This window comes from Oncorhynchus tshawytscha, linkage group LG02 (assembly GCF_018296145.1).
Source record: "Oncorhynchus tshawytscha isolate Ot180627B linkage group LG02, Otsh_v2.0, whole genome shotgun sequence".
Taxonomy (NCBI): Eukaryota; Metazoa; Chordata; class Actinopteri; order Salmoniformes; family Salmonidae; genus Oncorhynchus; species Oncorhynchus tshawytscha.
Genome location: NC_056430.1, coordinates 35807300 through 35823738, shown reverse-complemented (window position 1 = coordinate 35823738; position 16439 = coordinate 35807300). Strand labels below are relative to the sequence as shown.

At 40.8% G+C, this 16439-nt stretch overlaps 1 protein-coding gene across 1 annotated transcript in view; it reads right to left on the bottom strand.

The window, feature by feature from the left end:
* The window catches only part of LOC112216904 (sodium channel protein type 8 subunit alpha-like), a 114055-nt gene that overhangs the window by 65127 nt on the left and 32489 nt on the right, over positions 1-16439 (bottom strand). Inside the window, exons 8-10 of the mRNA XM_042297419.1 lie at positions 3904-3967; positions 3571-3712; positions 482-688 (exon numbers count right to left, since the gene is read on the bottom strand). Of these exons, the coding sequence (XP_042153353.1) occupies positions 482-688; positions 3571-3712; positions 3904-3967 (413 nt within the window). The remainder of the gene's footprint in view (positions 1-481; positions 689-3570; positions 3713-3903; positions 3968-16439) is intronic.

Here is a 16439-nt window from a genome sequence, read left to right as displayed (position 1 = left end):
GAATGAGCTACTCACTAGGCTATAGCCTATGTCTACTGCAGGACAAGACAAAGCCGTGAGAAAACTAGTTTTGATAAGTCATGGTTATTAAAGTCCTAAAAACAGGTTGGCTCACCAATACATTATCAGATGGACACGCTTTTTGGAAGAGAAATACCTGATTTTGGTGCAAGTACAGCTGACTAGCGCTAGCTGGCGTTAGTAACCTTAGCTATAATTTTGTGGATTAAACTAAATTACGAATCTGATAAGAATCCCAGAAGACAGACAGACACTGACAGACAGACAGACAGACAGACAACACCCACACCCAGTCTGGGACTAACCTGGGCATCCTGAAGGATGGCAAGACAGAACAGGTAGGAGAGGGGAGAAGTGAAGGGAGTATTGTGTACAGACAGATAGACCCAGCAATCAGACAGACAGAGAGACAGACAGACAGATGGCTCCTCACCCAGTCTAACACCAGGGAGGGACAAACCTGTGCATCCTCTTGCTGGTTCTTGATCTGCTCCAGCATGGCTTTGAACTCTGCCTCTTTCTGCTCGGCCTCCTCTATAGTCGCCTGGTTTTGCTCCTCATAGGCCATGGCCACCACAGCCAGAATCAGATTAACCAGGTAGAAGGATCCAACGAAGATCACCAACACAAAGAAAATCATGTAGGTTTTCCCTGCCGCTCGCAGTGTCTGGGAGGGAGGGAGAGGGGGGAGGAAGGAAAGGGGAAAAGAAAGAGGGAAAACAAAGAGAAGCAACATATACTGTATAACAATGGTCATAATGAATAAACATTACCCATTAATTGTTTGAAGTGGCAGTATTTTTCTTCCAGAGCTGAGGTACTTCCCTGTGTTTCTCTGTCAATACATGGTATCTGTACTATCTTTGGCACTCTTAGCTCTGTTGGTGCTTTGACATCCACACCAATAGGTTTCTCTGGGAATGGCTCATACATGCATAATACACCATCTGTAATCTTCTCCTGGCGGAGTAAGCGAAGCCACGCAATCTTTACATTCAACACCTAAAATGTATAGTACATGTGAGTTGCACGCTCATTCCCTTCATAGTGAACGTGTACTAACTATTTCGTAACATACTGTACATATTGAAATTCATAACATATCATGCGAATCGAAGGAAGTAACATCATAAAAAATGGATGATAGACATTCACAAATGAATATATATCATACAAAACACAACGTAACATATCATACTAAATGGAGGGACACAAATCTAAAGTTAGAAGATAATTGTCAACCCGATTTGAAACATTGGTCACAACTTTTATTTCCTAAATGGAGTAGGCTGATGTATTCAATTATGTATTTATGGCTGAATTTTGGAGTACATTTGTAGAAAAGATTATGAGAGTCCACCCATAACCTGGCCCCTGCGCCACAATACAACTTTGTTTGCACTCGTGAAATGTAGGCTATACATCCATTTACGAGGGGCAACCTTTCTGTAATCCCAACCAACCATAATTCCTTGTCTTTTCCTTTGGCCTGATAGCACACAAGTTGTCCCAATTGATAACGCACCCCCTCGAAGCATGCAGCAGTGTGTGATCGTGGCCCACAATTTATGGAGTTCCTGCCTGTGTGTATTCCTGCATCTACAGGCAACCCCTCGAGTAACCCATTGGTTCCTGCATGAACATCCCCCCCCTTGAGCACGCCATCTTCCTGCTTGTGTGACACTTCTGATATTTTGGATTTCCCCTGATTGTCTATGTGATTCAAATATAGGGAAATAAAAGTATTTTGAGTTTTTCGGGATGAAAAACAGCTAGCTAGCTACCAGTGTTGCCCCCGCCTGATGTGTAAGAGAGTGCTAGCTAGTACCCAGTGTCCTTCGCTCCTGTCTTCTGAACACCTTCCTTCGACGCCATTAACAGAACTGCGGGAAAGCAGTGCCCGATAGGCGGGGGCTTAGGACACTGTCTACCAGTGTCCTAGTTAGCTAGCTACAGTTGTTGCCACCGCCTCTTCTTCTTCTGTGGGGTATATCGGCGGATGGCATCCACCTCCTGTACTGGAGTGCCCCTGCATCCCGCCTGTGGACCGGGGTCCTAGCTTAAAAATGTACCAATTGAAGTATAAAGAGGGTTATACAGAAAGATGTAGGATCTTAATTTGAGCCAGTTTGCTAGAGTAGGAAAATAATGCAGGAGTCTTGACAGGTGCTTCCAGGTGTGCCTTTGTCTGCTCACTGTTTTAATGCTCCCAAACTTAATATTTTAATAAAGCTTTGGTGATTGAGAAGGCGGTCTCAGAAGTCAAACCCTTTATCGATAGTCTTTACTACTCGGAGAATGCTTTGGGCAGGACAAAAAAAAAAAAATCTTCATTGAGAGGAGTGGAGGCTATGCCTGGTTTTTAATAAAAGGAAATGGGAAAAAACATCTGTCTATTATGTCCCTAAATACAAGGTTTATATATGCACTTAAACTGTCACAATCCATTGCTAAGACCAGCATTTAATTGGACTTATATATCTCCACCAGTTCTGCCTGAAATTGGCACTTTGGCGCACGTTTTTAAGGACACACCTCAGATATTGCCACCCCTCCCACCTCAGCACAAGCGTGCTTATATAAGACAGGTAAATTACCAATCTTGGTGCAAGGGTTGGTAAATAGCACAGCGCCAGCTTAACATGTTGAAATTGCCAACGAGCGTGCATTTAACAATTGCTCTGACTTAATGCCAGCCGAAAATAGAGCCCTCTTTATTTTAACACACACTTACGTTAGGCAATACTCAACAACATGTTGAGTTCTCTCAAACTCTTCCAGTCAAACTTAAAACAGAATCTTTCTCATCTGCAGCTGGGACATAGATTATGACCAAAGACCAGAAATCAGGTTAAACTCAGATACTGTAGAATCCATGCAGCCTCTCATCAACAGACAGACCAGTCCTTGACAAGAAGCAGTCAGTGACTCACAGTTTGATGGCAAATAAACCAAGAGAGAGAAAATGCCAAGAGGCTATTTGCTGATCCACTGTCAAGCATGATGATTTAGTTTCTTTGCATGTTGTAGACAGGGCAGAAATGCCAGCCTTAATGAACCAATTAGCCAGTAGCCCTTTTCTGCAGTCAAATGACCTAGTGGGTGGAATATTTTTTTTTTTTTTTTTTACTAACTAAAATCTGGTGTTTATATTAAACAGGTTATTTTACTATTGGGATGCAAAACTCATAATTGAATACATTTCAACTCTATCTCTAACATGGTACAGATTTGTTTAAGCCCATAACCATGTGTGTGTGAGGTGTATACATTTGTTTCAAAGTGTATTTGTTTAAGACTACCAAGTAACACTCTGTGTGACCATGATTTAGCCCACTGCAGTAAAAGGTTAAACAACAGTGCTGCAGAACTGACAGTCAATTCTCAGTTCAAAACAACAACATAGAGCCGTCTCAATCTATCGCTTTGGTTTCAATGCTCTCCGGCTGCTCATATAAGCCGCCCACATTGAATTACACTGCTTCCGCCATTACAAGCAGGAATTATTACAGTATTAATTTTCCCTGTCTATGACGACCTTGGCCTTACCAGCATGTAGAGGTTCTCCCAGAAGTCTTGGGTCATGAGGCGGAAGAGAGTGAGGAAGGCCCAGCCGAAGCTGTCAAAGCTGGTGTACCCGTAGTTTGGGTTTCTCCCGGCCTTCATACACGTGTAGCCCTCGGGGCACCGCCTGGGAGGAAGGGAGGGAGAAGGGGAGTCATGATTTTCATGGAGTCATGAAGTAAATCTCCCATTGACATCGACGCATGATTTGCGTGAAAGTCTTAGTTATGTTAGGATTATTTTCTGTTGTTCCCTTTTATGGTGGCTATTCCAATCTACTGGAAGTTTTATTTTGCAGTAATAGATCATGAGACTCACCCTGAGTCCGAGCTGTTTCCACACAGTAGAGCATCCAGCTGCCCAGGAATGAAATAGAAATTCCCTGAAAAAGTTAAGGACATCTTTATCTTCATCTGACTCATACATTTAGACTGTTTCAGGCTCTTATGGTGATGTGGAATGTGGGACTGTGTTTATTTACGATGTGCAGTGGACTCACCATCATTCATTTATACTGCATTCTGCATGTTCTTTTATCTAACCCAGACATGTACAGTGGGGCAAAAAAAGTATTTAGTCAGCCACCAATTGTGCAAGTACTCCCACTTAAAAATATGAGAAAGGCCTGTAATAGGTACACTTCAACTATGACAGAAAACAAATCCAGAAAATCACATTGTAGGATTTTTAATGAATTTATTTGCAAATTATGGTGGAAAATAAGTATTTGGTCACCTACAAACAAGCAAGATTTCTGGCTCTCACAAACCTGTAACTTCTTTAAGAGGCTCCTCCTCCACTCGTTATCTGTATTAATGGCACCTGTTTGAACTTGTTATCAGTATAAAAGACACCTGTCCACAACCTCAAACAGTCACACTCCAAATTCCACTATGGCCAAGACCAAAGAGCTGTCAAAGGACACCAGAAACAAAATTGTAGACCTGCACCAGGCTGGGAAGACTGAATCTGCAATAGGTAAGCAGCTTGGTTTGAAGAAATCAACTGTGGGAGCAATTATTAGGAAATGGAAGACATACAAGACCACTGATAATCTCCCTCGATCTGGGGCTCCACGCAAGATCTCACCCCGTGGGGTCAAAATGATCACAAGAACGGTGAGCAAAAATCCCAGAACCACACGGGGGGACCTAGTGAATGACCTGCAGAGAGCTGGGACCAAAGTAACAAAGCCTACCATCAGTAACACACTACGCCGCCAGGGACTCAAATACTGCAGTGCCAGACGTGTCCCCCTGCTTAAGCCAGTACATGTTCAGGCCCGTCTGAAGTTTGCTAGAGAGCATTTGGATGATCCAGAAGAAGATTGGGAGAATGTCATATGGTCAGATTAAACCAAAATATAACTTTTTGGTAAAAACTCAACTCATCGTGTTTGGAGGACAAAGAATGCTGAGTTGCATCCAAAGAACACCATACCTACTGTGAAGCATGGGGGTGGAAACATCATGCTTTGGGGCTGTTTTTCTGCAAAGGGACCAGGACGACTGATCCGTGTAAAGGAAAGAATGAATGGGGCCATGTATCGTGAGATTTTGAGTGAAAACCTCCTTCCATCAGCAAGGGCATTGAAGATGAAACGTGGCTGGGTCTTTCAGCATGACAATGATCCCAAACACACCGCCCGGGCAACGAAGGAGTGGCTTCGTAAGAAGCATTTCAAGGTCCTGGAGTGGCCTAGCCAGTCTCTAGATCTCAACCCCATAGAAAATCTTTGGAGGGAGTTGAACGTCTGTGTTGCCCAGCAACAGCCCCAAAACATCACTGCATGGAGGAATGGGCCAAAATACCAGCAACATTGTGTGAAAACCTTGTGAAGACTTACAGAAAAGTTTTGACCTCTGTCATTGCCAACAAAGTGTATATAACAAAGTATTGAGATAAACTTGTGTTATTGACCAAATACTTATTTTCCACCATAATTTGCAAATAAATTCATTAAAAATCCTACAATGTGATTTTCTGGATTTTTTTCTTCTCATTTTGTCTGTCATAGTTGAAGTGTACCTATGATGAAAATTACAGGCCTCTCATCTTTTTAAGTGGGAGAACTTGCACAATTGGTGGCTGACTAAATACATTTTTGCCCCACTGTACAAACAAATGTCTTTCTGTCTAGTCGTAGACACATAGGGCCTTCAGAAAGTATTCATATCCCTTGTCTTATTCAACATTTTGTTGTTACAGCCTGAATTCAAAATTGATGAAATAATGTTTTTTTGTCACCAATCTACACAAAATACCCCATAATGACAAAGTGAAAACATGTTTTAAGAAATGTTAGCAAATTTATTGAAAATAAAATACAGAAATATCTCATTTACATAAGTATATTTATTTTACTTTAGTTTATTTTGTAAATATTTTCTTAAAACTGCATTATTGGTTAAAGTCTTGTAAGGAAGCATTTCACAGTAAGGTGTATTCATCCTGTTGTATTCAGCGCATGTGACAAATAACATTTTATTAGACTTGATTTAGATTTTCAAACTGATTTATTCCAAAACTGTAACTAGGCCACTCAGGAACATTCAATGTTGTCTTTCAAGCAACTCCAGTGTATATTTGGCCTTGTTTTGGGTTATTCTTCTGCCGAAAGGTGAATTAGTCTCCCAGTGTCTGCTAGAAAGCAGACTGAACCAGGTCTTCCTCTAGGATTTTGCCTGTGCTTAGCTCATTTTCATTTATTTTTATCCTAAAAAAAACTCCCTAGTCCTTGCCAATGACAAGCATACCCATAACATGATGCAGCCCCTAACATATGTGTTGTGTTGGATTTGCCCCTAACATAACACTTTGTATTCAAGACAAAAAAAAATGTATTTCTTTGCCACATTTTTAGCAGTTTTACTTTAGTTCCTTATTGCGAACAGGATGCATGTTTTGGAATATTTTTAGTCTGTACAGTCTTCCTTCTTTTCACTCTTTCATTTAGGTTAGTATTGTGGAGTAACTACAATATTGTTGAGCCATCCTCAGTTTTCTCCTATCACAGCCATTAACCATTTTAAAGACACCATTGACCTCATTGTGAAATTCCTGAGTGGTTTTCATCCTCTCTGGCAACTGAGTTAGGAAGGACACCTGTATTTTTGTAGTGACTGTGTGTATTGATACACCATGGTCAAAGGGATATTCAATGTCTGCTTTTTTACCCATTAACCACTCGATGCCCTTCTTTGTGAGGCATTGGAAAACCTCCCTATTCTTTGTGGTTGAATCTGTGTTTGAAATGCACTGCTCGACTGAGGGACCTTACAGATAATTGTATGTGTGGGGTACAGAGATGAGATATTGTCACGACTTCCGCCGAAGTCGGCTCCTCTCCTTGTTCGGGCGGCGTTCGGCGATCGACGTCACCGGCTTTCTAGCCATCGCCGCTCCATTTCTCATATATCCATTTGTTTTGTCTTGTTCCATTACACACCTGGTTTTCATTCTATAATTACTGCATGTATTTAGTCCTCTGTTCCCCACCATGTCTTTGTGTGTAATTGTTTATTGTTATGTGGATTTTGTCAGGCACTTTACTTTTGCTATGTTCCGTGTTTTTTGATACATTATTGTTCTTATTTGCTGTCATTTTTGGACCGGAATTAAAGTGCGCCTGTTTATTACACTCCGCTCTCCTGCACCTGACTTCGCCTCCCATACACACCCCTGACAGGTAGTCATTCAAAAATCATGTTAAACACTATTATTGAACACAGAGTGAGTCCATGCAACTTATTATGTGACTTGTTAAGCACATCTTTACTCCTGAACATATTTACATAACAAATGGATTGAATACTTATTGACTCAAGAAATTTCAGCTTTTAATTTGTAATTCATTTCAAAAAAATTCTAAAAACATAATCTCAATTTAATCCATTATAAATTCAGGATGTAACACAAGAAAATGTGAAGAAAAAATGTCAAGGGGTGTGAATATTTTATGAAGGAACTGTACATGTCTTTTGGTCTAGTCATGGTATGACGATCCCAAATTAATTTTGAACATCGCAGTCCGTCTCCTCCCTATGCTGCCTTGCCCCTTTAATTTCCCATTAAGTAGCCAAAACATTCGGGTTGAATATTTTCCAGAAAATCTCAAATGTTCCTTTCAAAGAAAATTGCAACCCCTCGAGTATTCCTGTTCCCCGACCGTAAATGCTATTTAAAAGCATATAAAAGACTACGAGCAAAAAAAACGAAGAAATACATTTCTTGTTGCATTTGCTGCAATTAAATCAACTTAAAGTTCTCTGAAAGTCGCCACAATATGTAGTTGATGTAGCCTAGTTTAAATGTAGGCCTATGAAGCATTGTTGGCTGACTTGGCCGAAAATATTATGAAGTTAGGGATGAATCGACATTTACAGAATGGGTACCTGGAGGGAAATGGGGAAGGGTCATTCTTTTTCCATTTCAGTCAAGGGGAGGGTTTAGTATATATTTTTTTATATCTATTCCAGGGAAGGGTCGTGGAATTTGGAATTTATGAAATTTCAATATTTCTCAGTGTTTTAATATTAGTTGCTTATTAGGCTATACCTGTATATTGATATGTGCCCGATGCCAGCCCTCATCTTTGATTCTCTACTGGGCGCGCAATATCAAGTGTGCTTATAGGATATTTAGTGTGGTCTTTATCAAATGATCCATAGCCTATAGGCTATGAAGTGCATGCTCGGAGAAGCACTGAGCAAAGTTATATTTCTAAGATAGGTGCTGGGATGGTGTGAATAAAACTAGGCTGCATTACACACTGCAGTGGCTATTCTAAAACTGAGCCCCGGCCTGCTCTGCTCTTGCTGATCAAAACCTTTTGTGCTGCCCTACCAACCCGGTGCGGTGTAGGCCTACAGTGGCAGTTCAGGAGGAGAGTCAAAGAATTCTTCAGAAAATCATTTTTGATTAGGCTTAGTCTGAAAAATGCAATGTCTTGGGCCCGGAATAGCTTATGTTCTGTTCAGTTTGAGAAGGAGAGCGCGAAGATGAGAAGGTGGACCGGAGGCTAACTTTAATAGCTTGCTACTACTATAATTGATTTGAATAAAAACAATTTGTTCCTTGCTCATGATGTATTTATCAGAGTTAATGACCTCACAATGAGCTAGATTCGAGTAACTTACATTGTGGTGCTGAAACTTGAAGCAGCATTGGCGACACAATCAATCAGAAATGGACAACTCATGGTACTGAAAGTAGGCAAATTAAAGTAGGCATAATTCATTTCAACCTGGTGCTTCCTGCTTTAATTTTTGCCTGTAGGCAGGAATCAGGAGGATAGAGTTATGGTCAGATTTTACAAATGGAGGGTGAGGGAGAGCTTTGTACGTGTCTCTGTGTGTGGAGTAAAGGTGGTCTAGAATTGTTTTCTTCCTCTGGTTGCATATTTAACATGCTGATAGAAATTAGGTAAAACTGATTTAAGTTTCCCTGCATTAAGGTCCCCGGCCACTAGGAGCGCCGCAACTGGATGAGCGTTTTCCTGTTTGCTTATGCCGGAATACAGCTCATTGAGTACAGTTTTAGTGCCAGAAAAAACACAGATGAAAACTCTCTCGGTAGTTGTGTGGTCAACGGCTTATCATGAGATACTCTACCTCAGGCTAGCAAAACCCAGAGACTTCCTTAGATATCGTGCACCAGCTATTGTTTACAAAAATGTATAGACCCCCGTCCTGTGTCTTATCAGAGGTTGCTGTTATGTCCTGCCGATAGAGTGTATAACCCGCCAGCTGTATGTTCTTAATGTCGTCGTTCAGCCACAACTCGGTGAAACATAAGATATTACAGTTTTTAATGTCCCGTTGGTAGTATATACCTGCTTTTAGTTCGTCCCATTTATTTTCCAGCGATTGAATGTTAGCTAGCAGGACGGAAGGCAAGGGCAGATTAGCCACTCGTCACCTGATCCTCACAAGGCATCCTGATCTGTTTCCGCGAAACCTACGTTTCCTTTTCCAGCAAATCACAGGGATCTGGGCCTGGTCGGGTGTACGTAGTTTATCCCTTGCGTCCGACTCATTGAAGAAGAACTCCTCGTCCAATTTGAGGTGAGTAATCCCAGGTCTGACGTCCAGAAGCTCTTTTCGGCCATAAGAGATGGTAGCAGCAACATTATGTACAAAACAAGTTACGAACAAAGCAACAACAAAATAAATCCAAATAAATGGTTGGATAAGAGCCGATAAGACGGCAGCTCTACACTCCGGCACCATCTTTTCCAAATTCTGGGGAATTTGAAATGGTTGTGGCTGTTTTTACTTCATAACTGTTCGATTCCTGTGTATATTTACTAATTTACAGTAGTAGTCTGAAAGCGTGTAAAACAATATACAGTGCCTTGCGAAAGTATTCGGCCCCCTTGAACTTTGCGACCTTTTGCCACATTTCAGGCTTCAAACATAAAGATATAAAACTGTATTTTTTTGTGAAGAATCAACAACAAGTGGGACACAATCATGAAGTGGAACGACATTTATTTGATATTTCAAACTTTTTTAACAAATCAAAAACTGAAAAATTGGGCGTGCAAAATTATTCAGCCCCTTTACTTTCAGTGCAGCAAACTCTCTCCAGAAGTTCAGTGAGGATCTCTGAATGATCCAATGTTGACCTAAATGACTAATGATGATAAATACAATCCACCTGTGTGTAATCAAGTCTCCGTATAAATGCACCTGCACTGTGATAGTCTCAGAGGTCCGTTAAAAGCGCAGAGAGCATCATGAAGAACAAGGAACACACCAGGCAGGTCCGAGATACTGTTGTGAAGAAGTTTAAAGCCGGATTTGGATACAAAAAGATTTCCCAAGCTTTAAACATCCCAAGGAGCACTGTGCAAGCGATAATATTGAAATGGAAGGAGTATCAGACCACTGCAAATCTACCAAGACCTGGCCGTCCCTCTAAACTTTCAGCTCATACAAGGAGAAGACTGATCAGAGATGCAGCCAAGAGACCCATGATCACTCTGGATGAACTGCAGAGATCTACAGCTGAGGTGGGAGACTCTGTCCATAGGACAACAATCAGTCGTATATTGCACAAATCTGGCCTTTATGGAAGAGTGGCAAGAAGAAAGCCATTTCTTAAAGATATCCATAAAAAGTGTTGTTTAAAGTTTGCCACAAGCCACCTGGGAGACACACCAAACATGTGGAAGAAGGTGCTCTGGTCAGATGAAACCAAAATTGAACTTTTTGGCAACAATGCATAACGTTATGTTTGGCGTAAAAGCAACACAGCTCATCACCCTGACCACACCATCCCCACTGTCAAACATGGTGGTGGCAGCATCATGGTTTGGGCCTGCTTTTCTTCAGCAGGGACAGGGAAGATGGTTAAAATTGATGGGAAGATGGATGGAGCCAAATACAGGACCATTCTGGAAGAAAACCTGATGGAGTCTGCAAAAGACCTGAGACTGGGACGGAGATTTGTCTTCCAACAAGACAATGATCCAAAACATAAAGCAAAATCTACAATGGAATGGTTCAAAAAGAAACATATCCAGGTGTTAAAATGGCCAAGTCAAAGTCCAGACCTGAATCCAATCGAGAATCTGTGGAAAGAACTGAAAACTGCTGTTCACAAATGCTCTCCATCCAACCTCACTGAGCTCGAGCTGTTTTGCAAGGAGGAATGGGAAAAAATTTCAGTCTCTCAATGTGCAAAACTGATAGACATACCCCAAGCGACTTACAGCTGTAATCGCAGAAAAAGGTGGTGCTACAAAGTATTAACTTAAGGGGGCTGAATAATTTTGCACGCCCAATTTTTCAGTTTTTGATTTGAAATATCCAATAAATGTTGTTCCACTTCATGATTGTTTCCCACTTGTTGTTGATTCTTCACAAAAAAATACAGTTTTATATCTTTATGTTTGAAGCCTGAAATGTGGCAAAAGGTCGCAAAGTTCAAGGGGGCCGAATACTTTCGCAAGGCACTGTATATATTGATTGCTATTAAATAGCATTTCCAGTTTGAACTGGAACACCCGGTATAACCGGAAGGGGCTTGCCATTTTCAGCAGTGTAGGTTTACTTGAATTACTTACCTGGCCAGAGTATTTTTTATGCCCAAGGTACTCGACTTTAATAAATGAACCAATATTATAATTTGAGTGGATAAAAAAAGTGTTTCAGGTGATGCAATTTGTGTCGTGAAATTATATTTTTTCCTGATTTAATTTAGGTGAATACAAGAAAACCCAAAGATCTAAGTTGTTTGAGGTTATTTCAAATCAATGTGCATTTAAGGAGTTTATGAGAAGTTTTCATTCCATCACTGACTTTTTAATGAGTCCTTTGTAATGGTTCACTACAATGGGGTAGGGAAGTCTCTATTTAACCTTGGATTTGGCTCAAGTACTTGGACAGTAACCTGTTCTGCCTCCCATTGCAGGAACAAGTGTTGTGGAACACAGCAGCTCTAGCAACCAACCCCTTTTCCTTGGATAGCGGACAGACCAGATATATACAGTTGAGATGTTTTGGCACTGGCCTACACAAAATACCTCATAATGTCAAAGTGGGAATATGTTTTTAGAAATGTTTATAAATTAATCAAAAATTAAAAGCTGAAATATCTTGAGTCAATAAGTGTTCAGCCCTTTTGTTATGGCAAGCCTAAATAAGTTCAGGAGTAAAAATGTGCTTAACTAGTCACATAATGAGCTGCATTTTGAATGACTACCTCATCTCTGTACCCCACACATACAATAATCTGTAAGGTCCCTCAGTCGAGCAGTGAATTTGAAACACAGATTTAACCAAAAAGACCAGGGAGGTTATCCAATGCCTCACAAAGAAGGACACCTAGTAGTAGATCGGTAAAAATAAAAAATAAAGCTGACATTGAATAGCCCTTTGAGCATGGTGACGTTATTAATTTCACTTTGGATACACACTTTGGATTGTGTATCAATACACCGAGTCAATACAAAGATACAAGCGTTCTTCCTAAGTTGCCGGAAGGGAAGGAAGCCAGGTCAATGGTGACTTTAAAACAGTTACAGAGCTTAATGGCTATGATAGCAGAAAACTGAGGATGGATCAACAACACTGTATTTACTTCACAATACTAACCTAATTGACAGAGTGAAAAGAAGGAATCCTGTACAGAATAACATGCATCCTGTTTGCAACAAGACACAAAAAATGTGGCAACCAATTCACTTTTTGCCCTGAGTACAAAGTGTTATGTTTGGGGAAAATCCAATATAACACATTACTGAGTACCACGCTCCAAATTTAAAACATATTGGTGGCTGCATCATGTTATGGTATGATTGTAATCGTTAAGCACTGGGGAATTTTTTAGGATAAAAAATAAATGGAATGGAGTTAAGCATAGGCAAAATCCTAGAGGAAAACCCAGTTCAGTCTTCTTTTGCCCAGACACTGGGAGAGGAATTCGCCTTTCAGCAGGACAATAACCTAAAACCCAAGGCCAAATCTACACTGGAGTTGCTTACCAAGAATACAGTGAATGTTCCTGCATCGCCGAATTACAGTTTTGACTTAAATCTGCTTGAAATTCTATGGCAAGACTTGAAAATGGTTGTCCGGCAATGATCAACAACCAATTTGACAGAGCTTGAAGAGTTTTTAAAATAATAATGGGCTAATATTGTACAATCCAGGTGTGCAAAGCTCTTAGAGACTTACCCAGAAAGACTCACAGCTGTAATCACTGCCAAAGTTGTTTCTAACATGTATTGACTCAAGGGTGTGAGTACTTATATAAATGAGATATTTCTGTATTTCATTTTCAATAAATTTGCAAAAATGTCTTCAAACATGTTTTCACTTTGAATCCATTTGAATTCTGGCTGTAATACAACAAAATGTAGAATATGTTAAGGGGTATGAATATTTTTTAAAGGCACTGTAGCTGTTCAAATGCTCCTGAATAGAATATCTGGGTGGTCAGATTTATCCTTTGTCCTTTTGAGACAGATGAGTGACATCATTTCGCCAGTGCCTTGCTCTTCCACAGGGGGCTTACTACACTGTAAAGGTGAGGGAGTGAATTTGACAGTAACTTACAGGCAGCTCAGTGGCAAGTACATTTCTGTATTTCATATTGCAGTACAGCTACTGTAATCGAAATACAGTATGTAAGCAAGCACTATGTAATGACACACAGTACAATACCGTAGAATTGACTGTATAATACTGTGAAAAAGTCAATGCTACCATAATCATAATGAGTGTATGAATGAAATTCATTGAGGGGAGGGGTTTGTATTTCACAGTATTTTACTGTAATTACACGGAATTGGTGCAAGCAGGTTGGCTGCTAGATAATGCGTTTACATATTACAGCATAGGGGAGAGTGGGGTAAGCTGAGCCATTTCTTACATTCAGAGTCACTATGTCAAGGGAAATATATTTTCTTTCTAACAAAGATATCTACATATATTTCAGGATGTTGTGTATCCCTGGAAATAATCAGAATTCATGTAAACATAACAGTTTTGAAAACATAGCTTGTACAAAAAAGTGGTCTCTTGGCACAACTTACCCCGGATATGGGGTAAGTCGCGTAAAAGGACAGGGTAAGTTGAGCCGCCTTGGGGTACGTGGGTGATGGAGTCCTGTGACAGTGGGTCATAGTGCTGGTAGGTCAAAGTTTGATTTGTGGAATGGGTTTTGGTATATTGTTTATCTTAAATGTATGCCTACATTCAGATATAGATCTCTCAGTTCAATATCACTTACCCTTCCATTTCTTGACCAGTTGTCTGGGACATGGACGTTGTTTCGATGTGCCAATTCGTAGAAACGTTCTCTGCATTTGAGGCTACTAAGCCCATGAAACTGGTCTGCGAAATTCTTGATATATTTAGGAAGCTCAGACTCCATGTCATCAGATAAGACCTCGTGTTCCTCTGCTACTCTCTCATAGCCTCTCTTTCACACAGATACATGTTCTTTTTTTTCAATGTACCTCTTCAGTGTCATCCAGTCTATTTATTCATCCCTTAGTGCTGCTCAAATGGACTTTATCCCTTCTCTCACGTCGTTGGCTGCTCTCTGAAGAACCTCAAAGGGGGCTAGACCCCTGCTTATTTTACATTTCTATATACACAGGGCATGACGATGTCTGCTCTGTAACAATACAAATGTTGAGTTCATATGCATGCCATATTGCAAAAATACTATGCATAGTATGCATAAAACAGACCAAATATAATCATAATTTGTATGGTATAGTGGCCATTGGCTCAACTGGCCCCAAGGCAAACATTTTGACTACATTAGCCTACACAGCTACAAGGATGCACTTTCATACTAGGTTTAGGACCTTATATTGTAGCTTAAAGAGAACCCAACTGATGTATGAAACAATCTAAAACAATCTACTTTGCTTTAGATTCAAGCATCATGAAACCTATAACACAATCAATTATTTTAACTTTGTTCAAATACGTTTTTTGGACCTAACTTGCTTACCACTTTTTCTATGTGGTTTCTTCCTCCACAGACTCTTCCTAAATATTTGTCCAAATGATTCATTCTGTGTATGGTTTCCTAGAAACAAGGGGTGGCACAACTAAAACTTTTGCTCAACTTACACCGCTCTCCCCTATCAATGAATATTTGGTGTTTTATATCACTTGCACTTATAGAGGCCTGAACAAAGGCTTCCAAACTGGCAGCAACTACAGAGCAAAACAGACCAAAAGAACATAGCAAAATGCTCAACCTGTACAGGTTTAAGACTTGTTGCCACTTCAATCTGTCCCCTATACATGGAGCATTCTAACCACGCAATATAGCCTCTTACAAGGCACTCCTCAAAATATGTTAATGAGACAGATACAACAATACCATGCACCCACTAGCGGTCCAAAAATTCAGTGCATTACTGTATTCTGTGGGGTGGAATCACAGTACCATTTGAAATACAGCAATTCTTTCCCACCACCCACAACATTTTCCCACAATGCACCAAAATTTACAGTATGCTGCAGTAAAACGTTTCACATTCTTTTAATGTTGATAATACCCCAAATTAACATATAAATTACAGTTTTCCATTACAGTGTAGGGTGGATGGCCCCCACTCTCTCAGCATTCCAGTTGGGTCACTAAGGATGAGGGACTTTTCAGTATGAGACAAAATAGCCCATGATTATGTCCCATCGTCCCTTTAATCTGAGTCAAAGGGCTCTCCGTCATTGGAGTAGACCCGTCACCTCTCGCCCCAGACACTACGCCGGTGCATATAGGGAGAGTAATGGGGAGATATTCACCACCCATAGGGTGGGGGGAAGTCCAGGAGAACTGAACGGTACCGGATTGACCTCCAGGGTTCCGGCATGCTCATATGAATACCTCGGACTCCATGTGCGATGTTTCTCATATCATTAGGAAACATTCTCTGCCTTTTCTGCAGCGTTGTCACATCCTTTTCAGGACGGATGGAATGACTGCACTGGCGTCTATCAACTGGCTCACCAGAAGCGATAGCCAAGGAAGTGCTGGTTAGCGGAGTTAATGCTACTCTTTTACGACCAGCCCTAGCAGCTCCCGTTAAGCAGAGGTCTACTGACCCAAGAGAACAGAGAGATTTTCCATCCCCATCTGGACATGTTGGCCCATGCAAGGCCTGCCACTAAGAGCACATTTTTAGACCATACAGAGTGCCAGGGCCCTTTCCACACGCTCACTGTATAATGAAGTGGCATGTGATATGTCGTTTTATGAAGGGTACACGACGCTTACGCCCAGTGCCAAATCCTTTAGTCCCATTTTGGGTCATGTGCTTGAGGCTACTTCAGAGCAGCCATTTGAGCTACTGGAATGCATTGAGCTCTCTCTTTCAAACC